Source organism: Erithacus rubecula, assembly GCF_903797595.1.
Source record: "Erithacus rubecula genome assembly, chromosome: 11".
In the NCBI taxonomy this organism is placed as follows: Eukaryota; Metazoa; Chordata; class Aves; order Passeriformes; family Muscicapidae; genus Erithacus; species Erithacus rubecula.
Genome location: NC_136663.1, coordinates 18,352,731 through 18,379,970, shown reverse-complemented (window position 1 = coordinate 18,379,970; position 27,240 = coordinate 18,352,731). Strand labels below are relative to the sequence as shown.

General features: G+C 44.9%; 1 protein-coding gene across 1 annotated transcript in view; it reads left to right on the top strand.

Moving 5' to 3' along the window:
• Positions 1 to 27,240, top strand: part of INPP5D (inositol polyphosphate-5-phosphatase D) — a 53,295-nt gene that overhangs the window by 9,260 nt on the left and 16,795 nt on the right. Inside the window, exons 3-9 of the mRNA XM_079314773.1 lie at positions 17,324 to 17,474; positions 19,606 to 19,777; positions 20,184 to 20,324; positions 25,477 to 25,564; positions 26,251 to 26,331; positions 26,508 to 26,579; positions 26,851 to 26,974. Coding sequence (XP_079170899.1) covers positions 17,324 to 17,474; positions 19,606 to 19,777; positions 20,184 to 20,324; positions 25,477 to 25,564; positions 26,251 to 26,331; positions 26,508 to 26,579; positions 26,851 to 26,974 — 829 coding nt within the window. The remainder of the gene's footprint in view (positions 1 to 17,323; positions 17,475 to 19,605; positions 19,778 to 20,183; positions 20,325 to 25,476; positions 25,565 to 26,250; positions 26,332 to 26,507; positions 26,580 to 26,850; positions 26,975 to 27,240) is intronic.

The following is a 27,240-nucleotide window of genomic DNA, read 5'->3' as shown; positions in this document are numbered from 1 at the left end:
ATGATTTTCCTTGCTCCAATGGGGAGGCATAATTAATGTGTAGTTATTGAATGTTTGGAGCTTAGCTAAATGTAATCATGTTTGTGCAAAGAGGGGTGAAGCAGCAAAGGAGTCCTTGGGCATCACAGGATCAAACTAAACACCATAGAAAAACTAAAGACACTAAAATTGCCTGTCTCAACTAGGCATCTATGGTCAGTCCTTGCCATCCAGATTCACAGAAGATATAACTTTCCTGTGCTGTCACTGAAATCATCTAATCTATTCAACTGGCTGAGGTGTCAACATGACCCTCATTACTGGCCACTCTGCATTCCTTATGGCTTTAGCATCCCCTCAACAAATGGGGAACTTGGCCCAGTTGAGGATTGGGTTACTGAAAATAATTTTAATCATCCATCCCTGGCTGCCCTTAACAGGATCAGAGGATTTGTGTGATACATCAGTATTCATCACCTCTCATTTTGGACATGCAGTCAGAGCTGTCACATAGTCAAAGCTCAGTTGTATCTGTAGTCATTGGGAAAGAAATCAGTTTCTCATCTGGATGGGCTAAACTGTCTTTGGCACGTCCTGTCTCTGTTGCCTAAAGATAACCCTCTTAAACTGCCAGCCTTGGCAAGCTGCAGTCAGGTGAGGATATTCCTAGTACAACTGATTCTTGTCCTGTATAAGAAGGTGCTGAGGTCAACAGCTGCTGTTGAAAACCTATGCTACTACCCTGGCCTAATGCTTTACCCTCTATTGCCTTTATATACTTCACCTTCAAGGGGTCACTGCCAAGAATATAACCTGCCTCATAAGTGAGGATGTTTGAAAGAGATGCTGAGAAAGAACAAGACACTGATCTTGGCTGGTCAGTGAATATGGATTGGAACAGGGTAGGGCAGACTTTGATGTCTTTAATTTCTGGTGCATAGCAAACAGGAGTTCACAGCTTGTGTTATCTGTTGGTGCAGTGAGATCAATCATTTCTCAGGGGTAGCCAGATAGCATCTTATGTTCTGCTCTAGTCTGCCAGATAACACTTCACAGGTCATTTTCAGGTGACCTACGGTGACTGATACGTACATTTCCTTCTTGTTGGTTGGTGGAGACATTGCTGTGATCTTATTGATGACACTGGTTGGAATCTGATGCCATCCGTTTTGGTCTTGCCATTTTACCTCCAGGAACAAGATCTCTTGGGCAGGCCCCTTAACTTTGTTCTTCATGATGGTGAAAGTGACTTTCAGGAGAAAAGCACTGGCCTCGTGCCACTGTGTGTGAAGGCTGGGGAAATATCCTGATGGATAGATGGCAACAACCTGCACAAACAGGGCTGGTGCCAAAGGTGTCCTTTGTAAAAACTGCTGAGAGAGTGAACCTAGTAGTTAGAGGAGCAGCTTTGGCTTGTGGATAAAGGTAGAGTATCCTTAAGAAACTGGGACACCTGGAAAGCAGCCTTTTGGTAGCACGTGCAATCTCACCTTGAGTCCTGTGGGCAGTTTCAGGTACAAAAATATAAAAAAGACATCAACTATTGGAGAGTGCCCAGAGGAGGCCATGAAGATGGTGAAGGGTCTGGAGGGGCTGTATGAGGTGTGGTTGAGGGCACTTGGTCTGTTCAGCTTGAGCAGAGGAGACTGTGAGGGGACTCATCACACTCACTTCCTTGTGAGGGGAAGAGCAGGGGCATGTCTGATCTCTGCACTCTGGTGATCAGTAGCAGGACTTGGGGGAATAGCTAGAGCTGTGTCAGGGGAGGATCAGGTTGGATATCAGGGAAAGGTTCTTCCCCCAGAGGGTGCTGGGGCACTGAGCAGCCTCCCTAGGAAATAGTGATGGCCCCAAGGCTGCCAGAGCTCCAGGACCATTTGGACAATAATTCCAGGAACAGGGTGTAGTGTCTGTGCAGGGCCAGGAGGTATTTAGTTTAAAAAAAGTGCTTTCACATGAAATATTTAATTTTGATTTTGAACTTTTCAGAAGTGATCACAGTGTTGCCAGGATGTTGAAGAAAAGTTGTTTCAGATGGAAAAATTGGCTCACCCTTTTCAAAAAGTCCAGATAAGTAATTTTGAACTTGACACCTGTTTTGGTCTGAAAGACAGGTGTCTGCCAAGGAAGGCCAGAACTTCCCTTAGAATGGAAAATATGATCCCCTTCCCTCCAAATTATTATAACTTTGAAATTATGGGGCTTTCAAGCAAAGATACAGAAAAAGGAATAACAGTCATTTTCCCATATATATAACATATATAACAAGACAAACTAACAGCAGCAGCAGCATTAACACCAATGAATCCCAGCCCCAGTCCCAGCCTCTCTTGGCTGCAGGCACTTTCCCCTTTGGTGCAGTTCCGTGCACAGCCAGCAGGGGCGCTGGGGGCTCCCGGCCGGGCAGGCGGGGCAGTGACTCCCCCGGGGCTGCAGGGGGCGCTGTGGCGCGGGCTCGGCACCGCTCTGCGTGTGGGTGATGGTGGGAGAGAGGGAAAAGGGGCTTCCTGTGCACACCCGCAGGGGCGGCCGGGCTGGGGCCCCTTGGATGGAGAAATGGCTGCAGCAGGAACCTTGCAGCCACGGCTGGAACAGCAGAGCCAGCACACCCGTGGCAGCAAATCGAAGTGTAGCACTAAGCCCCAAGAGGTGGCAGACGCAGAAGGAGCAGGGTCCTGGTTGGCGTTGGGTTTGAGGCTAAAGTGTAGCAAAAAGCCCAAAGCAGCAGCAGAAAATGGCCGGGGCTGTGCAGTGGCTTTGGACTCCTGAAGGCAGCTGGGAGAGGCTCCCTTGGAGTGAGGAGGAGTTTTCCCTGATGCACCTGAGTAGATGGTGAGGGTCCTTCCCAGTGAGATCAGGTGTTAATAAAGTCCCAGTCCCACGACAGCTCTGACAGCAGAGGCTCACCCACAGTAAGGAGGAAGCAGTGAAGGACTGAACTCTGTGGTGGCAGCAAATTCTCCCTGCAGCAGCAGCAGCAGCATCTTGTCCCCTCCATTCCCAATGAGTGAGTCCAGTGAGTGAGTGAGATAATGAGCTCAGCCTCTCACTCCGCACCCAAAATCTCGCAGCATTTCTGCACTTCCAAAGAGAAAGCCCCTGAGCTAACAGACTGCAGCCAGCTTCCTCCATGGCTACATCTTTGTCTCTCTCAAGTATCATCATTATCATCTCTTAGGCAACAAATAGAAAATTCCCTGAAATAAAGGGAAAAAACTGGAAAGATCCTAACCTGACACATCACCTTTTCTTTATGCTAACAGGGGGAAAAGGTGTTGAACCAAGACTATGCCTTGCATAGCACATGCTCCAAACCCCTTCATTTTTTAATAACTTTTTTTTTTTTCTTTGAGCAAAACTGACCAACACCAGAGTTTTGTGAATTATCTTGTTGTAAGAAGGGATCACGTAAAGCAGCTGCTTTCTCAGAGACTGTATTACAGTAAGGAAATAATTTGTGTTTTAAAGTTACAGCCTGTCTTTTTCTTTCCTCTTCCCCTCTCTGGGCTGTCCTAGCTGCCCAGCTCTTTGACAGAAAGCAGAGTGTGTGTGCATCTTCCTGCTCCCTACTCCATGGGGAAACATGGGAAATGTTCATTTTGCAGTCATAGTGCCAGATCATCGTTCCAGTGTGCATGAGCACTTCTTGCATTTGTGATGAAATTCATTATTTAAAAAAATTACTTGCATTTATACTTCTCACCTGTTGCAAAGGGTGGGCCTGACCCTTTTTACTTTTGGGTTTTGCTAACTTCAGTGAAAATTGTAGGTGCCCTGGCAGCATTGTTTTACAGTGAGTGATCATATAGCTTTTCTTTTTTCTTTTTTTTTTTTTTTTCTGGTAATTTTCTTCTAGTCTGACACGAGGCTTTGTGCAACAGGAAACAAATAGTGCTATGTGAGCAGTTAGAAAGCAGGCCAGCAGCTGTGACTCATGTGCCAACTGACGCTAAGAGCAGATCACCAGTGTGCTCTGTGGCTCCCAGGAGGTAAGAGAAGCCCTAAACTCTGTACAGGGTTTTCTGCTGAAACCCTCCGTCCCCAGAGCACTTCTAGAAAACGCATTTGTTGGGAGCCATCTTAATTTATACACTGTATATGGGTTGACTAAATATGCCAGCACAAACAAAATTCTCTGTCCTGGGATGGGCAAGACGCAGAGCGAGAGAGGTGCCTGTCACGTCACTGTGAGCAGGATCAGCTCCGCCTTCTGTTTGAGAGTCCTGCAGGGCGGGGCTGGGGCAGAGGCCCCATCCGGTGTGCAAACCCGCTCTGCAGCGCAGGCTGCTGTCCTGCGAGCAGCATCTGATAAGAGCTGAGTTTAGATCAGTTCCTGCATTTCTGGTGTCACTGCTGCTCTCATTAACGTCAGAGACACTGTCTGTGCAGTACCAAGTCCATTGTCAGCCCTTTGCAGAGAGATGCAGAGTTTTCATTGTTCTCTTTGTTGCTGCACTGTAATCTCAGTGTGCTGTGCTGCTCTGGCTCATGTGGCCACAAAAACGTTTTCTGTAATAGGACATTGTGGTTTGCTGTGGACTTCGCTAATCTATCGGTATCTGATCAAAACCTTTCTACTAGAAAATTGCTCTGGAGCTGTTTCATTGGGTGATAAAACAGAGTAAAATGCTTCAGGTGAGGTTCAGCCATCCACCAACTTACAGCTCCTGTCACAGCTCTGCCAGGCATTTGTACCTGCTCAACTCAGATGGTGCAGCCCCATGGGCTCCAGTGAAGACAGGTCTGACCAAAATGCCACCTGCAGATTGCACTGAGGCTGTCTTAAGAAAAGATAATGATGAGAAGGAACAGATTACACCTGATTTATCTGTTACTGCAGAAGACTCTCTGTGCTTGTGGGACCCTGTTGGCACTGCAGGGCTGAGAGATTGATCAGGGTGTTCACTTTTCTTGGATAGAAAGGACAAGTGAACAACCAGACAATACTTATAAGCAATGTATTGAAGCATGGTAAGGGCAACACATTTCTAATATGTCCAAAACCATAATTTAATTCAATTAAGCATCATTTTATTAGAAAAAATTATAGATATTAAAATTTGAATATTTTTCAACATAATTCAATGTTGGTTTAAAACAGGTGGCAAAGCTTTATATATAGGACTGAAAATATTTTGCAATTAGAGCTTAGCAAAATCCATATATTTCATGTTTCTGCAAACTATCCAAATCTGTTTATATTACAAGGAAAGTATGTTTTCCATACTTGCATCTGAGGTAGAAATGAACTTAATGTGCTACACAGGTTTTGGAAAGCTGAAAGAAGCAGCATTTACTAAGAGAACTAGGTATTTCCTGAAACATGCACATTCCTGCTACTGAAACTCTCGGTATACAAAATTCTTCATACAAACAAACCATATCCAGCTTTTGTCTAGTTTGAACCCTTTCAGAATTATTCCAGTTTCCTGAAATATTTAAAAAAAATCAGAGGATATGATTTTAATAAAGTTAAAGTGGTATTATTTTGTTGTTCAGCATTCAAAAAAATGTAATCAGGTGTTTGGAAGCTCATGCATGCCATGAAGTGAAATCCCTTTTCCTTTTATCTGGATGTGCATCAGACAAAATCTCACCAATGAGAAAAAACAACTGCAAACTTATGCAACCTACTTTATCAACAAGAAAATATTCTCATTTTGCAGTAATTTTGATGGATATTAGCTTTAATGTTATCAGTCACATATTGTTCAATCCATTTGATTGTCTTATCCTTTATGTATTTGTGGTTTGACACTGGCCAAACGCCAGGCACCCACAAAAGTCTTTCACTCATCCTCTCCTGCTGCAGTTGGGCAGAGAAGAGGGGGGAAAAATTAATGAAGGGCTCATGAATTGAGATACGGACTGGGAGAAAACACTCAAGAGCAAAACAAGTTCAAACTTAAAGGTATAAGCTAAATTTATTATTAACAGAGTCAGAACAGGATGATGAGAAGTAAAATAAGGCTGTAAAACACCTTTCCCCCCCCCAGCCCCTCCTTCTTCCGACCAACAGCACAGGAGACAGGGCGTGGTGGTTTTGATCAGTTCATCACCAAAATCTTTCTCTGTTTGCTCAGGGAGAGAAGTTTTTTCTCTGTTATGCCTTGGGGCCCTCCCATGGACAAACAGTCTTTCCAAAACTGCTGCAGAGTGGGTCACTCCTCCATGGGGTGCAGTCCTCAAAGGACGGGCTGCTGCAGTTCGGAAGGAAGAACCCTCTCTGTGTCTCTGGAAGCAGGGGCCCTCTCTCCACTCCGGTTACCAACCTCTCTGATTGGGCCAGCAGCATGTCCATCCTCAGAGCCATCACAGATTGGCTCTGTCGGACATGGTGGGAGCTTCTGGCAGTTTCTCACAGATGCCACTTCTGTGGCTCTCCCCAGCTACCAAAAATCAGGCTGTGCCAAATCAACAGAATATTTTATATTTCTAAAAACTTCTGATGAAGCTTCATGACTCAATTTCAGATATTAAGGAAGATAGTAGATTATTTCCCTCTTAGCTGTGTGGTATGGACACACTTGTTCTATTGCTTCTGTGCTTTGAGGAATGATGGGCCACAGCAGAAGGTGTTCATTTACAGGCAAGTCTTAAGTTGTTTTCTCAAAAAAAGGAGAAATTATTGTATTGTTGGTGCTGTATGAGCCTCCAGTTAGATCTATTTCAGTCAGTGTATGCTGCACCAATGGGGAATGGGACCAACACAAACTACATGGGCTGCAGCATATTGCTGACATAAATGTGAAATATAAAGATACAATCATCTTTGAATATTGACTGAATGTATTGTCCTGGTTGTACCCGTTTTAGGTAAACAGGATCTGTTTCACCAATACTCTTCAAATTTACGTTTTGGTGGTTAAAGTTCTTACAGCTTTTAAACGAGACTTAGCATCCTTGAGTTTTCAGATTGCTGCATAAATGCGTGCAAGGCTTGATTTCAAATGACAAAATAGTTTAGGGAAATGAAACAGACTTTAGCAAAGATAGCTCCGACTCAGTTGTTTGTCCCTGTGAAAGAGTGAAGTCACAATGCAGCATTTGGTTGTTCCCAGACCTTTGCCCAGCTGTCTGACTTCTTATGTCTTCAGTTTGTACTTCTGTCAGAGTTTTCAGTCTTGGTTCTCCTCTGAAAGTCTGTACCGGTTGAGGTCTGTTTCATCCCAGGGTTCTGAAGCTGTCCCTCTGCAGTATTTTAAAAACCAACATGCTGCACAGCTGGATTCAGTGAACCCCATGGGCAAAGGATGGTAAGGCTCCCTGTGGCCTGGGGTTGATCTCTGTTAACAGACTGGTAAGCCGGAGTTAAAATTTCTAAACAACCCTGCATTAAGCCTTATTCTCCAAAACTTGACAGGGCTGTAGTGGCCTGTGGTGTTTAACAGCGTTAGTATCGAATGTTCCTTGTGGTCAGACACAGCAGGAGCCACAGACAGGCACTAATTGCTCACAGAGGCACTGGTAGCCTGTTGTCATTGCACATTCCTCTGCATGCAAGCCCAGAAATCCTGACTCCAATTTTAAGGGCCAAAGTGTAACAAAAAGATGTGTAACATCCACTATTTTTATTCCAGAAGTGTGGTGCTCCTTCAGGGCTCGGTTCTGTATCTGTTCAGTCAGCAGCTATGGCTCAGGGCTTCCAACTGACTAAGGGTTTGCTGTAACCGAATTAAATTAGGGACAGCCCCTTGAAAGAAAGGACAAGTGGTCATCCTCAGAGTCACAAACATAGTAATCAGTTGCTGTAGCTAAAGCCTGAGAAATTCTGCAGACTGAAGACAGGAAATTGTAACTAAGGTACCTACCCTTACTGTGTGCTGCTTAGGGGTTTGAATTATGCAATCCCAGAAAATGATACAGTTCAATGTGGTGCATGCACCTGCTTCCCATGCACCTTTTGCCTGCATTGCTTTGCTTCAGCAGCATATATTCAATATGCATTACCTCTTTAATCTTATATTTTTCCTTTCCCACTGGATAGTTTATGTAATTGATGCATATTTAGTGCTTGGTGACAGTTGAAACTGGGATTAATTCAGACAAGAGGACAGTAGGGAAAACAGAGAGCTGATTATGGATCCTCCACTATCTGCTGCACAGATTGGAGAAAATCTCTAGGAACTCAGTATAAGATTGATATGAGCTGAGGGATCCTGCCCAGCTGTGCAGACAGACCCATTGTGGGCATGTCTTCACTTGTTTCAAGGAAAAGTTTTTTCTCCTAGGACTTCAAACACCACACATGGTTGCCTGGGTACGTATTTATTGCCATCTACAGAGAGAAAAGCTGAAGGTAGCTTGGGATTTTCCATGAGAAGCAAGTAACTTGCATTAGTTCTACCAGCCAAGCTACTGTCAACTGAGAGCACTGACAGAATCACAACTAGGACCTCCATTAAGTGCTTTCAGAAACAATGTCTGTGGTACATTTGCTGCCTGGAGTGCCTTGATAGCTCTTGGGGACCCTTGTTTTCAAGCTTATCTTGGTAAGTACTAGAGCTAGATAGTTTATGAAGAAATTAAAATGGAAATTTTAATTTGACTTCAAGTGTTGAAGCTCTTCAGTGGAAAACCAAAAAGCACAAGACTTGTGATAAAATCACAAAAGTTCTTAGAAGTAGCATACTCCAAAGCTTTTACTTAAATTCCACCTACACACTACAGCAGTGCTAAAAAAGATGCATCAGATCCTCACGGATATGCAGTCCTTGCTCATTCATCATCAACTCATCTGACTTGCTCTCCGTAGCTAAATTTAATAACAGTCCTTCATGTTCCATCATGGAACTGTACTGTTGTTTTCTTTTTGTTGATGGAAATGTTATTTATTATAACACAGAGAAATGCTGAAAAGGTTGTTTGCTCAGCAGGTTTTTCGTGGTGCTACGAGCTGATCCATTTTGTGCTATATTGACAAAATCTTTTTTTGAAGGCTGGAGTTTGAATGGTATATTTCACGTGAAGAATGTGAAGAACTATCCCAAGTACATGGCCTTGGTGCTTTCTAGAATTGTTTGGTGCTCTTCCTGGCTTCTATCAACTATATTAGTTGGATATTTGGCAATTAATGTTCTTTTTATGTGAAGCATGGAGTGCTGGAGCAGAGTGGAATGGGGTCTTTAAGTCAGATCTGAGTACATTGTTTTTATGATCTACATCTTTATAATGTGTGGAGGATTCCAGTTCAAAAGACTTCCACAGATCCCTTACCTTCCAGAGCTTCTAATATGTTTTCCTTTAGGATGTAGAATTTTAGCAAGGAACTTGAGATAAAAATCTGGTAGCCAATTATGCTCGTCTGAGATTTCCTTTCAATATTCCTTTCTTCCATGAGACTCTCCTAATTTGCAAATGTCCCAATTCTGCCATGGGAGCACTGCCTACCTGTGAGTATAATGAGTCTTTGGGCTGCCAGAACAAAGCCTGGATGGGATCACAGAGAGGAAAACTCTTGCACAGCCAGAAGAGATAAACAGTGGCAGATAGGCGAGTCAGGATCTTTTTTAGCATTAACTGCAACTGGGCTCGCATTCCACACACACAGAACACGTTAAACATTTGAAACGAAGAATGCCCTGTGCTCCTCAAGTTCTTTCCATGACACTGCATGTAGGAAAAAGTGAGATGGCCTTTCCCAAAACTGAAAACCTTCAGCATTCCTATTTTTTGTAATGTTTAATAATAATGGAATTGTGATGCAGTGTGAGTAATTAATATACAGAGTCTCTTAAGTCAGTATCATGCTTAAAGAAATGGAGCTTGTGGTAGTATGTACTAGAATCCTTCAGTTACACTGGAGGAAAAGAGGGGATTTTATAGGATTGACAATACAGTAATTTTCTTTATTTTCTTTTTTTAACTCAGATTTTTTTGGATGTCTGATTTTCAGCTGGAAGTAATACGTACTTAGTTGTTATTAAATTGTAATTCCTTGTTTCCTTCCATGAATCATCTCTTTCAGAAATTCTTAATCCCTCTTTTCCAGAACTCTATGAATTCCATGATTTTCACTTAAAGTCTTAAAAGGTCACTGTAGCAGAAGTGACATGTATTAACATACTTGAATATCAGGACCAAACCAAATGTGGAATGTGACAAAAAGCCTCTATCATCTCTCACCTTGGAGGACCCAGGGACTGTTCACCTTCCATTCCCTCCAACATTATTCAAGGTGTGTGATTTGTAACTGCACTTACACTGTGCTATTCTCCCCAAAATTTCAATGATCTTTTTCCAAGTGAGGATGTGCTGCTCCAACCACCCACCAGCATCCTCTATGTTCCCTAGATTCCTCCCATTACCTCTTCTCTCATGCTTAGTTCCCTGGCAGAGGCCCTCTTGCTGAGCAGCAGAATTCCCTTGTCAGTCCGTAAGTTCTCTTATTAAAGTTCATTTCTTTATTGACCCTCCAGGAGCCCTCTTGTTCTCAGCCACACACTTGGTTCTCGCCCTCTGTGCTCCTAGGTAGGTCCATTTCTTCCAAGCCCCAGGTGTTGCATTCAAATTAGAGTACATTTCTGGGTGGCTTATATTTTGGAAAGTAGCTGTTTCTCCCAGCTGTGATTCCTGTCTGCAATCCCATTTTTGTGCAATGCTCCTGAAACTTCTTAGCACAAGATTTGATCTAAAAATAAGGCAGGTTTGCTGACAAAATGAAACTGAAACACAGCCAGGTTGCTAAAATATGCTTTAAAAATATTTACCAGGAATTTCTTATCTCTTAGGTTCGCTTCTTTAGTGAAATACAATAAAGCTTGTCTACATAGGAGCCAAATGTCAATTTAAAAATGCCACCTAGACTTCCTAGCTAACAGACAGTCTTGAAGATAGCTTTTTTTCCAAACCTCAAAACATTTTTTTTTTCCAAATTTAAAAGAAGACTTCCTCCCAGCCTTTCTCACCACAGTAGAACTGACCTGATTTACCGCTTCCATTCAAGCTGGTGGGTATTTGCAAGAATTTAGTAACTTAGAAAACTTATTGCCTGTTACTGAAATGCTGGTGTATGTGTTTAAATACTCGTTTTAAGGTACTCTAGTTAGAAAGTATTGGCCTCAAGCAATATAACCAGATGATCAGTTTCCTAGTTCCTCCTTGTGCCTTGGTTCAGGAAGGGAAAACACTTCCTCTTCCTTCTGAGGGCCCCAGACTTCCTGTGCCATCTATTTATACAATTGTTGTAATGAGCCTCAAGTTAACCAGTTCCTCTCCTAGTTCAGCATGGGCTTTACATCTTTTCACTTCATGTCTTTATATTCCACTTGCAACTTCTCTTAAAGCTCAGAGCTGCTCCTCACTAAACCCATGTTTGTAGTGTCTTTGGCAAGGGGTTCTCTTGGCCAGATGGCATTACTTGGATACACCAGATGTAAAGGAAGACCAGGTTATCACAGCCATATGAAAACCTGTTGAAAATGGGTGCTTGAATTTGCAAAGAGGGTCACAAGATTTAACCAAAGTCTAGTGATTAAAGGCATTAGTTGTACCTGTCCTCATGAAATGAGCAGCTTAGGAGCCAGTTCAGCAAGAAAACGAGCAAGTTGTAGCTAATTGTGCTCAGCCATTGTACTGTGAGCATACAGGAGACTAGAGGAAATGGAAAACTGGAAGGACATGCAGAATCAGGGACAGGCTCTGGGGGATAGGAGACACCAAGACATCCTGTGGGAAAGAAAGTTTACAGCCAAAAAGGCAGGAGTCAGAAGTGGAAGGTCTGAAACTCATGGTTTGGGATGCAGTTGAAATGGCAGGGCTGGTGGTGAAAAGCATGGTCATGTTCTTTACTCATGCTCTTCAAGGGTTCTGGATCTGGATAAAGGAAGTTGGGATATTTGCAGAGGGCTTCCCATAGTCACAGAGTTCAAAGTGGCAGGAGGCTTTGCAGGTGTCTGCACCCAGTGTTTTCCTGGTTTTGGGCTGAGGCAGGTTCAGGAACTCCCTAGCTGGCTGTGAGGAGTCCCGAGTGCATGGCACTGCTGTCCCTTGGGGCCTTGCAGCGCCTCTGGTTGCCATCTTCTTTAGAAGAGAATTTAAAACTTGTAAGACTACTGCTGTGACATCTCCAGGCTGTCCCTTTGCCAGACCATACAAGTGCCTTTCTTCTGAGCTTTCTGTGTGAAACCCATTTTCCAAGTCTTCAGTCTTCCTTGGAAATATTGGGACTTTCTGTGGTACTTTATATGTTCCATAATAATTGGTGCCTGAAGCTGGACACAGCAGTCCAGCTAAAGCTGAATGGAACTAAATACAGCAAAATAATTTCTTCTTGCATCTTGTACAATACTCTCATTGATAGATCTTGGAGAGACTTCTGCTTTGGATGTAGCTTCCTGCTGTAAAATTGCCGTTCAGTGTCTGATTCACTGTACTCCAGATTCCTGTGTACAGCTCTGCTGTTTTGTGAGCTGTTCCCTAAATTGTATATATTCACTAGGTGTTTCCTTTCCATATGTTGTGGCTGCTATCAGCACAACGCCAAAGTACCAGTGGGGATGATGGAAGAATCCCCACAGAAGGAGAGCATACCCTCCACACCTCTCTGGTGTCCCATCAGCGCTGTGAGCACATTTCTGAGGATGGTGTGTGTTTCCATGGAGATGACACTTGTCATCCAGTTTATAATGACTTGAAACAATTCACTGTGCAATTAAAACAAGATCTAGCGTGTGATAACGCTGAGGAAACACTTACTAGACGCAGGCAGGGGGGCGGGAAGTGGATTTCATTGTTAGCTGTGCTGGGCCGGTTCCAGCTTGCTCTGTTCTGCCCTGTCCTGCTCTGGTTTGTTCACAGTGCCCTGTTCTGCCTCTGCTTCCTGTCTCAAAATCCAGAACCTGTGTAAAGTTTAGTCTGTATTTTGCCTCGCTTCTGTCATCCAGTGCAGTTACCTGCAGGATGTTTATTAATAGTTTACCATCAATCCAATTTTTGGTAATGTGCTCCGCAACCATCTACAATCTGACTCAATACCAGTACTTCATTATCCACCAGCACTTTTCCCACCTATAAACCTTTGCCACAAGTTAAAGTGGGAAGAAAGCAGATGTCCAAGCAGATGCCTCAGATTTGGGCTGCTTTCCTCGCTTGCTGGCAGAGACCAAACCTCAGGGCGGTCATCTGATCTGACAGCCTCACAGCAATATTACTGAACCAGACTTTCCACATTCAATTGATGCTGCTCAGGCATCATCCCTGCAGTCCCAAGCAGTGCTGGCTGGAAACACACCACAGCCTCGGTCATGGTCGTATTGCTCTGTGGCTGGAAGCAAAATTATAAGCTGTTGGATTTGGAAGGGCTCATGCAGCACAGGCAGTATCTGAGTACCTTGCACTTGTGTGCCAAACAACGTGACTTGTCTGTCATGCAGGCTTTGTTCTCATGCCCTCCCCAAGGGGAGAAGCAAGTGCAATAAAATCTTCTTTTTACTGTTCTCTCTATCATTTCAAGCAATGTACAGTGTTTGCTGTGCCTCTGTGCAGAGGGAGGCAGTGTGAAGCAGGATGCCCTGCTCTCATGTGGGGAGTGGGGATGTTTGGGGAGTGCTTGAACTGAGAGGAGCTCATTTCATAGTGCAGGCAAAAGGCAGAGAGGGCTGCTGGCCATGGCTGTGTGTTGGAGGGGTGCAGCCCTTCCCACATGCTTCCTCTGTTGAGGTTTATTACTGCAAATAATAACAATTATAATACAAAAGAAACTGAATGAAAATAATCCAGTCATTTTGCTTTCAGACTTTCATGATAGCTGAGCTGATGTGTTGCAAGATGGTACCACTGCCTTTTGTGGTGTGGGGAAGGATGCTCAAGCTCCACGAGTGTGTGCTGAGCAGGTTTGAGGCTGCCCATGTGCATGGCCATGGCTGGTTGGATCTCCCGACCCTGCTGGTTCCCCATTTTCTTATTTCAGCTCTCACTATCTCTGTGCAGCTCCTTGGGCAACATATTCAGTTCTTTGCTGAATTCTGTCTTAAAATATGAAATGCTGTCCTTTATTTTACTATGTGCCATGTGGATTTTGTCTTTTTTCTCCTGACTGGACTTGGAGAAGGTGGGCTGTCAGAGGAGCTGAAACTGCTGGGATGGATGCTGCTTCTCTTTGGGAATGAGTATCTGGATTCAGATGCATGCAAAGCCCAGCTCCTCATGGAGCATGGCCACAAATTCCAGTTATCCTTGAGGGAGGAGAAGATGGGCTTCATCAAGAGAGGTGGCTGGGCTCAATGGGCCAAGTTAATAGAGTGGAAGGGGTGTGTAACAGCAGAGCCTCTCTGCTCGTGTGCACCCAACTAGGCTGCACGAGCACTAGGGCTGATGGCCATGCTGGGGAGTTAGAGCTGGAACACAGGCTTCAGACTGTGCAGTGAGTTAGAGGAAGGAGGCCTGTTGCAAAATGCTGCTGGTTACCACAGAGACCAGGACGGTTTCAGAGACTGAACTATCCTTGGAAGCAAAAAGTGCTAAGTCAGCTTTTCCTATCACTTCTGTCAAGACTCCATTTGGCCTTAAAAGAACTGTTCATGGCAGTCTGCCTTCCTGCAGACACCCTGGGAGAGCAGGAGCTGAGGGGATGAAAAAGGCTTAGAAAACAGTGTTTGGGCACTGAGGGCTGTGCAGGGATAGGATGAGGCCTTCAGACACAGTCTGGGGAAGCAGGCAGGTGGTGAGGTAGCAAAGGAAAGTGAAGGAGGAGTTTGTAAAGAGGAGGAGTAGGCTGCAGTAATTTAAGAGGTGAGAGAGCAACGACAGCAAAGCTTTCATGATACGGGGATGCACATGGCAAACCTGACCTGTTTGTCCTTGGTGTTTTTTAGGATCACTCTATGCTCTGATGGGCTGATGCCTTTTCACAGATGCCCTTAGGGGTAGCTTAGGGCAAAACAAGCCATGCCAAGTCTTGTGCCTCATGAGTTCCAGCCCATCTATGGGTGCTGCAGGCGGGTGAAGGCAGCCCAGGCAGGGTAATCCAGAGGGTGTTCAGAAGCATGTGTAGCACTGCCATGGGCAGGGCATGCAGGTTGAGCGTGCTGCCATCCTGTCACCAGAGCTGCTAACAGTACCCTCTGGGCTGCTGGGGTTGGGGGACAGGGTGCTGGTCAATGAATAATCACAAAAATGGGGATTTCAGAGCAGAAGAAGGTACTGCATGGAAAATTAACAAAGAAGCATGGAAGACTGGCTGAACTATTCCAGGTCTGTTCCAGTGGAGCACTCTGACTTCAGGATCCTTTCATGCAGTGGATTAGAGCTTTTTTCCTTGATGGTTTTCCCTGATTCCCAACCTTCACACTTGGCACCAAGAAGCAGAAGAGTTTGGGAGAACTCAGACACTATTTGCATTAATTGGTGTAAATGAGAAGTCAGTCCAAATGTGCAGTCTGTGCTGCTCTAGCAAAGCTGCATTTGGCCTACATTGGGTAGAATCATGAGAAGTTTTAACCAATTATTTTTTCAACATCTCTGGCCTCCCAAAAACATAATCCAATGTTTACCCAAGCTTTGCCTTCATGCTGAATATGACATTTTCTAGTGTATGAGAATAATAAATCTTGTTAAATGCAGGAGCAGTTTTATGGAAGACAGAAAAGGAGGCTGTACAGGCAGAGTTCTCAGAAACATCACCCATGTTTGTTGTGAATATGTGTCTTGCTGAACCTTTAAAGACATGCAGGTGTAACTAAAAATGAAAGGTATTTTTAATGGCAGGCCTGAGGGCACTGATGACTTCAAATGCAGTTCACTATTGAAATGCCCTAATTTCTGGCCTGAGATTTTATTCTTCAGGAAAAGTTAAAAAGAAATCTTGTTGCTGCTAGGGCACACTAAAGACATTTTCCTGTGTTCTGCTGTGGTTTTTGCTCACATCTCGCCTGTTTAATTTATTAAATTTTCTACATTTGCCATTCAAACAAAAAAGTTCACAGAGAATAAGAAGCTGAGCAAGGATGAATGGCAAGTAAATAAGCTTGTTCACACATGTATTGAAACTTTGTGTGTGTTACTTTTTACAGGCAATCATTGCAATCCCAAAATAAATTTAAATACCCTGCCTGTTAGAGGCAGAATGACTGTAATAAGTTATGTCAAATTGGAGGCACAACTTTAATTCCTTACTAATTAACTATGTTTCCTATGCAAAATCTAGTTTTATGCATGTAAAACAGTGCCAGTCAAGCCTGCCATTGGGGTGATCAGGTCTTCCTTCAGACTGTCCAGTTGTGAACAGTTCCCTGTGTTGCTCTTTTAAGTCATCACAGCCTCGTGGGGGTGGAAAACAACTGCTCTCCATCATTTTGCCCCCACTTCTTGATCTTTTATGGCAGATATAGAAAGGGCCTTCTTGGGTTGGTTTCTGTGGGAAAACCTTTTGTCTGGAAGGAACACCCTGCCAGGAAGAGGGTGCCCCGAGGAGAGGGATCAGAGCTTTGGCTGTGTGTTTCTGTAGCCTTGGGATTGGATGGCATTTCAGCCCAGTTTGGGAGGTGATGCAAGGTCCTTTCCCTTGGTCGGAAGGTCTGTGCTGAACCATGACCAACCATGTCTGTCTTTGGTAGGGTCTGTGGTTGAAGCGATGGGGCAGAGCTGCAGGGATAGCAGCTGTTCCTGCTGGCTGTCGCTGTTTGTGCCAGTGTGTGGATATAATTACACTGAAGCTCTGGCTTTGAACACCTCTAAAACCTTATCCCTGTGTTTGGCCTCTGTGGGTAACCATTTGCTGAGATTAGTGGCCAGGGCGTGCTTGAGACAGGTTTGGTCACAGAATTCAGCTGGCACACACAGTGTCATGCCATGCGCGCTTGCAGTCCTTGCAGCTCTCTAAACCTCCATCGCAGCATTTCTGTGTGGGGCAGTAGCTTGTTTCATTTGAACCCAGTTCTGAGCCTTTGAATCCCAGAAGGAATGCTAACGACTAGATTTAGCCATGTTTACCTTGCAATATCTGAAAAATTCTTCCTGGATACCACAAAATATAACATAGTCTAGAGGCTTTGTGCTCAGTAAAAGACAGAATACAAAGATTAACCTGGGAGAATTATTTTGTTTTGAAATCTTCCTTTGCTGTGAAGCCAATCATCCTGAACCCAGTGAGAGAGCTCTTCCATTTGGCTTCAATGGGTCTTTGAGGTTGACATCTGTGCTGACTCTGGCTGGAATGTGTGAGCTTATCTGTTTCTGTTTCTTCTGCGCAGAGCCTGTGGTCAGATGGACAGTAAGAGCAGGGCAAGTTCTCTTCTGGGCAGCAGCAGTGGTTTTTTCCTCTATGACTTTGTTTTTCCTTCTGCAAGGGGCAGTGTTTGTGTGGTAGGAAATCCCATGCCATGACTGCCTCTGTGTTTTGTTTCAGGCATCAGAGGGCGTTCCTGTGAAGTATTTCCAGAACCTGGAGGAACTGATAGAGTATTACAAGAAGGAGAACATGGGTCTGGTATGGCACCTCAAATATCCAGTGCCACGGGAAGAGGAGGAGGCTGCTGATGAACTGGAGGAGGACACTGGTAAGAAACCCATGATGTGACTTGATGATACAGACCCTTGACTCATACATCTTGGCTGGAGATATGCAGTGCAGGCAGGAGATTAGAACATGTTGTGCCATAAAATAGAGCAGAGTATAGAGAGGCCTGAGCTGGCAAGGCCCTGCAGCAGTGAACCCTCATGTCTCCTGTGGTACAGCACATGGAGCATCAGTTTAGCTCATCTGATGAGGTGAATACTCTGAGACCCTCTGTGGAACTATACTGTAACTCATGTGAGGGTGGTTAATCTGGTGTCCTTATCTGGACTCCAACTGCTTATGTCCAGCCACCTCCCAAACCTCTGCCCCTCTCCTTGTCCTGCATCTGAAGGACCTCTCTCAAAACAGAGATGCTCCCTTGGGTCTTGGAGCACATCTGTCTGCTGTGCCATGCACCTGCAGCTTCTGAGGGGCATCTGAAACTCCTCAGCTGCTCTACTCTAGGGGACATTTTTGACAGTCCTAGGCAGAGGACACTGCTCCGGCAGTGGCAGATGGCAGACAGTCTAACTCCATGTACAGAGGCAGGTGTATGATGAAGAGGTGTGATTGGCATCATCCCAGCTATTTTATATCAAGTGCCACTGTGGCATTTGTGTGCCACACTCACTGGTCTCAGATCATTCCTTGGATTTTTCCTGGATCACCCCTTGGATCTGTCATAGTTCTCCCAGAGGAAGGTCATATCCACAGCGCCGTCCTTCCTGTCCTGTCTGATGTCTGTCTGGAAATGATGAGAACTGCAATCAGACTTGTCTGAAGGACACAGCCCCTGGGACAGACAGACAGGTCCTGTGAACTAGGGCAAATGGATGTGCCTGTGCAACCCAGTGTCTATATAACCCTTCGATAGAACCCAGTGTATATCTAACAAGAGCTGGAAGACTTTGGTATGCAATTTTCTGAAAGAAACAGAAAAAAAAAAATTGCAAAGCTGCTCAGAAAAGATATTCCTGGGTTTTTGCCAGTTGTACTGAGTCTCCAGCTCCCAGGGCTGGGGAGGGAACTACAGCAAAAATAATACAGAGAGAGGCAAGCAGCAGGGAATTAAGTTCTATCCAAGACTAAGAGCCTTCAGATGAAGAGAGATTAGCACTGGGTCTGGGCTCCTCATGTACAGAATTTAGCTTTGTTAAGGCACTTTGTGCCATCATGGTGGAGCTATGTAAGGCCTACAGGTGTTTGGTCATCTCAGATGTGAAACTGCAGAGCTGGAAGATAAGCACCCTGCAGATTAACCACCCATGGCTCAGTGCAGTGGTGGCTCTGAATCACAGCACTGGCCTAGAAGCAGTGGGTCAGTTCTGGGGGTCTTTTTGTATTGCAAATTCCATCATTAGGAAATAACCAAACAAAACCTCACAAATCAACCAGCTACAATACAACATGTGTTACAAAGTGTTGGAGCAATTGATATGAAAAAAACGGTAATCATGGTTGGATGAACCACTCTTCGCGCAGGAGAGGGAGATATGCTGAGCAGGATGACACAACAGGAAACTACTTTTTCCTTCCAACTCAATGTCCACAAGACAAGGCAGGATATTCAACCCCTATGCACTGGGTCATGGGGTCTATTTTCTCAATCTCTGTTTGCTTACTTTAGCTGTTCACTTCTTTCCATTAGCAGCTTCTGGTGCTCCTTCCATCATATCCCTCCATCCGTTCTGCCTTAGTAGTAGATCCCCATGATAATGGGAATGACATGGGTGAGGTACAGCTATGTTCTTTAAGCATTCTATTTAACTTAACTAATTAACTTCACAGCTTCTTAACTTCAGCTTCACAGCTGCTGTGCAGATGGGAGAGTCAAAACTGGCTGGGGTGGAGTTCACTGCAGGTAGAGGCAGAAGCATGCACTGCCTGCACGTGAGCTCCAAGCCTGACACTTCATCCTGTTGCTCTCACACCACTGCCATCCCTGGAAACACAGCTGGGCCAGTGCTGAGCCCTGAGCTTCCCTTGTCTGACATCCCTCCACAGACCCATCAGAAGACATGGCCTCTGTAAAGACTGCCCTTGCAGGGTGGGCTCTGCCCTGCCTGGGGTGACAGACAAGAGGTTCAATTTCCATGCTGGAATGACTGTGCCTTTCCTTTCCTTCTTGCTAGACCTGGTACCCACACCTCCTGTCCTGCCCCCACGCAACATCCTCATGGCTCTGCCAAGCAGTGAGACAAAGGAGGTCTCTTCTCTCCCTGAAAACTCCCGGGTGGCAGATGTGAATAAACTGTCCCTTCCCGAGACACTACTCCAGCGACTGCAGTGCCAGGACACAAGCAGGTAAGGAAGGGCAAGTGACAGGGCTGCTGAACCAGCCTTCCGCCCAGTTCTGTGCTCGTTGGGTTTCTGTGTTTGGGACAGCGGAGGACCTGTTTGATTCAACAAAATTACTCCTCATTTATACTGCCAAATAAAGAACAGAATCAGATCAACAGTGCATTGACTGCTATTTACAGTCAGTCCAGATGTTGTCTAGAAAAAATACATTTCTGAATTATTAAAATCACCCGTATACTTTTTCCCCTGAAGTATAGTTTTCTAATATAAAGGGATGAGTAGTATCTGAGAGAACTTGGTTTATTAGCCATGTACCTAAACAGTGGGAATTTGAGAAAAATAAGAAAGTTGTTATATATTTTGAAGTAGAGAGAAGAGCTGGCTTTTGACTTGTCTGTTTCCTTCACAGTGTCTCTGACGAGCATCTTAAACTCATCCAGGATTACCTGCGAGTTCACATTATCAGTGACTTGGAGATGGTGCAGACTGGCTCAAGCAATCTTCCTCAACTGAAGAAATTACTTACAGCCCTTTGCAAAGGACTCTTCAGGTAACTAAAAGCTGATTTTTAGAACGTAGTGCCATAACACTGTAGTCTAACAAAGGTTCCATGTGCATGCATTCAGAACCCTCATTTCTGGGATAGGAAATTGGCTTGCCCTCAAAAGCAGTATATTCAGATCTCATGACCTGTGATTCCAGTCCAAAGATATGAAATCTCTATAGAAGAGACAGTTCTGACAATCAAGTTTCCTTCTAGGTGGTTTCAGACAGTGGAGTATTATATTTTATGCTTTGTTTAGAAAGAAACAAAACAAAAAATGCACTAACCGATTAACTGCACAATTTTGTGATGCATAAATGACACCCACAGGATTGTCAAGCACAAGCCGTTTATGGAAACAAGCACAAATTAGTGTATAACTAGATTTTAAACACCGATTTTCCTTCCCACTAATACATTGTGAACTTGGAGTGATTACACTGGTGCTGGTGAAGGCCAGCTCAAATGAAAAAAGGAAGAAGCCTAGACTCTTGACTCTACAAATTTTACCTTTCCTGTTTGTAGACCTTCCATGTCACAGATAGAAAAACTGATAGGGTGCTAGAACATTGCAGAGCTCTCTCCTTGTCTGTTTTCCCCCTTGCTGGTGGTAAGTAAAGGGACCAGCCCTTTGCACACTTGTGCAAAGCTCTTGGAGCATTCTGTAGCAGAGGGCACATATTTCCACACTTCTCTCCATGGCTTGCTGTACCCATCTCTCTGGTGTATGCAGAGGTGAGGCTGGTTGTGCTGCTGGCCTGGTCCTGTTCTCTTAGAAGCCAGCTGCCCACAGACGAACTCCTGTGAAGACTGAGGACAGATTGTTCCAAGAGCTGCCCTTCTGCACCCTGCCCGAGCATTTTGCTTCTCTACACATACAGGAGGGAGACCCAGGTGGCCAGCTAAGAATAAACCTGAACAATGAAAACTCAAATCTAATGAAATCACAAGTGAGAGTCTTGTGTTACTAAAATACCTCTGGTGCTGCTGTTGTAATGTTTGGCTTCTCCCATTTCCAGATTCTTATTCTACTTCAGCTTATCTGAGTTTCACAACCCTATTCCTTTTAAATGCACGTGGAGAGATGAAAGAAAGGACGTGCAAGTAGCCTTGTTGCTACTACTACCCCAGCATTTTCTCCCCACATCTGCATTATTTTGGTTTGTTGGAGCTGCCTTCTCAGTTTTTCCATGATGGTTCCAGAACTGCAGGCTGTGGCTGCTTTCAGTCCTTGTCAGGTCTCACTGAGGAACCTCTCCCCATTCACATTATCTCATGGATCACTATCATCCAACCAAACTACTTGCTTACCTTCAGCTGGCTAATAATCAGATGCTTTGGTGTCCTACTGTTTTTATCTCTGAGGTTGTCTAGGGTTTAAGATTACTTGAATCAGAAAAATTAATCCACAAACACCAGAGGTTTATGTCCAGAAAGGAGAAGACAGAAGAGTCCTGTTACTTTATTTGAATAAAGGGAGAAGCCATGGGGCATTCTCCTGAGTTCTGTCAAATAGTTAGAGGGCACTGCCTCCTTTTTATCCTAATTTCCTGGCTGCATTTCCCTCTTTCTTTTCCTATTGGCTGAGGTACTTGAGAGATACAGACTTCCTGAATCCCTTAATACAGACCCCCTTTTATATACCCCACCCCCTTTTCTTTTCCTTGTGTCAATCAGTGGAGTTCCTTTGGAATTTATGGTCCCTCCTGTTGCTTCTTTCATCTCTCAGTATCTACCTTTATTTGTCATCAGGCCCACAGTTTGTTTATAAAGATAAATCCCTCTCATTCCTTTCATCAATCAGTGGAATTCTTCTTATTGTTTCTGCTATCTCTCAGTATCTATTTTTATTTATCAGCAGACCTACAGTTTGTTTGTAAAGACAAATCCATCTCATTACTTTCACTTCCCTTATGTGACTTCTGAACTCAAATTTAGTCAGTGGCATTCTCTAAATTTAGTTTTATTTCCCTGAGCTTCCTTCAACTGTGCAGGGAATTCCAGCTGAAAGTACAGGTTATTCCTAGGCTGCTTTTTGGTGTCTTCTTTTAATGCCCAATTCCATTATTTTCTCACTATTTGAGAAGAGGTTAAAAAACCAAACAAAAACTCCACAGTTGTTAATTGGCACAGCAGAGCTCTTGCAGTGGAGCTGAAGCTCCTCTGAATTTCCTGGCAATGCTGAGGATTATGAGTATGCAACCAGACTCCTTGTGGCTGGGCTGGCCTGGCTGCTGAGGAACCACTTGCGGAACAGGCTTGCTGTGAATGTGAGGGTTTTATGATCTGTATTCTGGCTTCTCCCCCACTCACAGAGCTCAGCTGTGCCATCTCTCAGGGTCGCACTCAGACACACTGCAGTCACTGTGAGAAAGGAGCATCCAGTGCCCTTTGCTGCCTCAGCCCTGTGCTGTGACCTTGGGCTCTGGGTGATGGTGACTGCCGAGGTCAGCAAGGGAGAGGGGACAGTACTGGAGTTGCTCAGTGGTCAGGAGAAGGAAGGAGCTTATAGTGAGCAGTGGGGATGGGAGAGGAACTGGACCAACTGTTTGTGAGCAGTCTGTGCCTACGGCAGCTCAGATATTGCCGATGGACAGGAGCAGGATGCACATCTGGCCAAGAAGCTCAAGCATAGCTGAGCCACAGCAGACCAGGGTGCAAAGTTTGTGAGCTCTTCCCTCACCCTTTGTCCCTGATTAATTTAGCAAGGACCCCAGTGCTCATCAGAGACTGGGAAAGCTGATGTTTTAACTCTGATGCTACTGTTGCTACTACCTTCTAGGGCTAGCAGTGGCCAAGGGGGTCAGGACAGACATGGCACATCTAATTAGAGCCTGGGAGACCAGGAACAGCCACGCTGGAGAGAGATCGCTCCTTCTGGCAGCTCATACACTGGAAATACACAAACAAAACCAGACCTGTAAGCTGATGGCTACTTTTGTGAGGCACTCCATGCTAAAGAAGTTGCTATACAAGGATTTCCTTGGCCAAGGGAATCCTTTATCAGCTGGAAAGCTGACTCAGAGAGAGTGGGGACTACCCATGCAAGGGGATTTGTTCAGCGTCTAGTGAAAAACACCAATAGTGATCTGTTTAATCTGCTACTGTCTGAACCCATAATTTAGTCATCAATTGCTGCTCTGCATATTCTTGTTTATTCTCTCTCAATAAATAATTTGCACATAGAGCTTTCAAGGCAGTTTTTCATGCGCTTGAGATACCAACACTTGTGTGAGAAGATAGTTTGCAAGTATAGTGCACAAGGTGATTTTCCTCAAGTAATTACAGCTATAGTGATTACCAAGGAGTGGAAACAGCCTTGCCTCCCCAGTGAGGATGGGTGTTACAAAAGAGTGGTCAGAGTAAGTTGCAATTGCAGACCCAGAGTCTGCTGGCTGTGCTATGAGGAAGTAAGGGACATATGATCATGCAAGGGACAGATAAGGTAAGAAGATGCTGTGAGAGGAATAGACAGGGTCAGGCAGCCAGGGAAGGGACAGCTTGGGGTTAGCCAGTCATGCAGAAGGAAATTTGCAGAGAGGAGAGGAGTCAGTGCTGTGTGGAGCTGCCTATGAAGAAAGGAGTCAGAGTTGCCTAGAAGAAGGCACGAGAAGTTTTTAATAAAGGACTGATGATGGTGTCAGTCCAGTCCATCTCGATATGTTTACTACACACTTCTGCAACTGTGTGTGGGCACACAGGCTTCTGACACTTCAATGAAGATCACTAAAGTATTTATACTGTCAAGAGAAGAAAACAAAAGAAGTTACAAATGTAATTAAAACCACCCTGTGGTTTTAGAGGGCTTGAATGCCCACAGGAGCTCTTCTTCCTCCTCACACACAGCCTACATGTTGCACTGTGAACAGAGGGCAGTTTTCCCATGAGAAATCACTCCTAAATTGCTTCAAACAGCTGCTGCTGTGTTTTCAAGAGATGGCCTGCACATCATAATATATTTTCACTCTTCTCAAACTAAACTTCACCAAGTGTTCCTGCAACTGCTTGTAGCCTCCTGGGGTCTGACTCCATGGCTGTAAAAATCCATGGGACACTTGGGTTTGGGGCCAGAACTGTTTGCAGTAATATTGGCCATAGGTGATCCAGAGCTGAATAGTGGCATTGGAGGAATCAAATTAGCAGAACCAGATTCCTACATGTGCCTTGTACTCCTCAGTGTCCCATGACAAGTCTTTCAGACTGAAATGTCAAACATAAATGTTAATTTAGGCAATTAGTCATCCTTGGTTCAGAACCTAGACAAATATATCTGTGGCATGCTTTTGCTTTGGAGCACTTTCTATAATAAAGGTGGACTAAACTCCAGTCCATTCAGACTTAGGAAAGTGAGGGAAATCATTAGTGTCCACTGTTGACTAGACACAGTGCAAGCATCCTAGTGCTGCTCACCACCATCACCTTCCTTTTGACCTGTGCTCCCTGGCTGGTCTTTGCAGGATAAGTCTTGTCATTATCAGCATGCAGCTTCTGTGCCCAATTCACACAGCAGAGTTTCAACAAATGAGGATCCTGTGGAATCTCATTGGGAAGCACTGGAGGAGTGTCATTGTTACTTGTAAATGGTTCTGCTGAGCAGATAAGGGCTGCCTCTTCCACTTCTTGCTATGCCTGGCCCCTCTTTGTCATGTGAGATGAAATATCTTCGAATTAGTTTCCTCTTTCCACAGAATTCCCAGCATGGTCCCCAGAAACCTCAGCAGCTGCACAAGCCCTGTATAGAACCAAGCTGCTCCCACAGCTACAGAGTTCAGAGGCATCAGGCTGTGCTGGGTCTGAGGCATTTGAGTGCACTTGGATCTACGAGTCGGCATAGTTGGCTTGATGCTGCTTGTACACCATATCTTCAGGTTTTGCCCAGACTGGGAAACCTTTCAGGGGAGATTAAGGAAGTTAGAACCTCTGAAGCAAAACCTAAGGAGCAGCCAGTATGGCCATGGTCCAGCTCTGCAAGGCAAAGTCACCTGCCTGACTCACACTGCTCTGTTGACCATGCCACCAAGCAGCTGGGATTTACTGGGCAAGGGCAGACCCAGTGTGAACGTGTGCCTGTCATCTTGTCTGTGTGGCTTTGTCTGAGTGTGCACAGACCCAGGGAGCCAGCCAAGGCCTTAGACCTGTGCCGTGTCTGTGTTCCCAGTGAGGCCTCGAGGACTCTCCCATCTCTGGAGTCCATCCAGAAGGTGTTTGAGCAGCAGCTGCATCCCGGTACCCACCAGCGCTCCCAGGTAAGGAGCTGAGATGGGAAGAGCAGGACAAGTGTGTGGGATGGTTCTGCTGTGCAGCCATGGCCAGTGGGATACAGGTGGGCACCCACCACTTCTGTTCTCTTTAGCCTCTTTCTGCTGCAGTGCAGAGGGCATGCAGTGAGTTCTATCCCGTGATAAGTGACTTTTACTTATGCCATAACCCGCCCCACCTGCTCCCCCTTCCTGTCCTAGAGGAAAGTGCCACCAACTGCCTGAGGACTCACACCTCCCCATCCTCCCCCAGAATGTGGGCTGGCATTGCACACTTCTTTTTTACTCCAGGATGTTTCATTGCCACATCCTTCCTTCTCCCAAGCCCACGGAAGTTCCCACGACTTTCTTCTCCCTGCCAGAAAACCAAAAGTCCAGGACTTCCATATGCCAAGCCCCAGGTCTGGTCCTGCAAACTTGCCCCCAGCAGCAGGCTGACTCCCATGCATGGCCAGCTGCCTCAACCCTATGGAACAGGTTTGCAGATTTGTCCTTCCAGCCTCCCACACTTTTGCCTGTTCTGCGCTCTTGTGCTGCCCGTTACAGATTAGAGTGGTAAAGGTGCAAGTGCTGCTGCTTGGTCTGTGTGAGGGGGCTGGACTCCAGGCTGTGCTCTGTGGGCTTGGTAATCACCCATCTCCCTCTCTCTTTTTGTTCCTGTGCTGTGGTTTCAGATGCTTGGTGAAGCAAGTCCAGTCAATATTGTATTGAAACTCAACCAGCTGATTTCTTTGCTGTCTTCTATTGAAGAAAAGGTAGAGTTGTCAAATTATTTTATATCATCATCTTGTTCTCCTTTGTCTCTAGTTTGTTTCATGTTCATCATCAATGCAGTGCTCTGCCACAGTTAGATTGCTCTGTTCTGATTTCATTACTCTCAGTGTAGTGCAGAAACATCAAATGCAATAAATTGCACATAATTATTTTACAGGTGAAAACACTGTTGATTGAAGGTCCTGATTCAACACACCGGCGCTCCCTTATCCCCCCTGTCACTTTTGAGGTAAGTTTACTCCTTTAACAATGCTGATCATAATGTGGAAGGACATTCATGCTGATTTATGTCAATATCTCAGCTCTTGGGAAGTCTTCTGTGCTGCCACAGAGATAACAGATATTCCTCGATGCTATTTGGCACCACAAAAATGCCTTAGAGATGTCTAGGGAGACTGGCATAATGATGTGTCCAGGAATTGAGGGAAGTGCTATATTTGTAATACATATGACTGAAGTATAGAAGGTCCCTAATGGAAAACATCTCTGTATTTCACTAGGTAAAAACTGACTCCCTAGGAATTTTCTCCAAAATGCAACTCAAAGTGGATGTGGAAATGGGAAAACTAATTATCAAGAGATCCAAGGATGGTCCAGAAGACAAGTTTTACACCCACAAGAAAAGTAAGATATCAGCTTAATGTCACAAATGCTGAACTAGGCTCTGGGTCCCTGGATGATGGGAGGGGCTCCCTTCAGCCTCACTCGTGGCAAGGTTTGGCCCAGAGGACAGAGAATTCTGTTACATCCTGGGTGCTGCATAAGCACCAGTCAGCAAGACATAGATATCTCAGTGCTGGGATAACCAGCTTTCACAGATTGTTTTAGACCCAGTCTTCAGGTCTAAATGAAGACACTGGAATCACCACTGCAAGGGAGCAGGTTTTAGT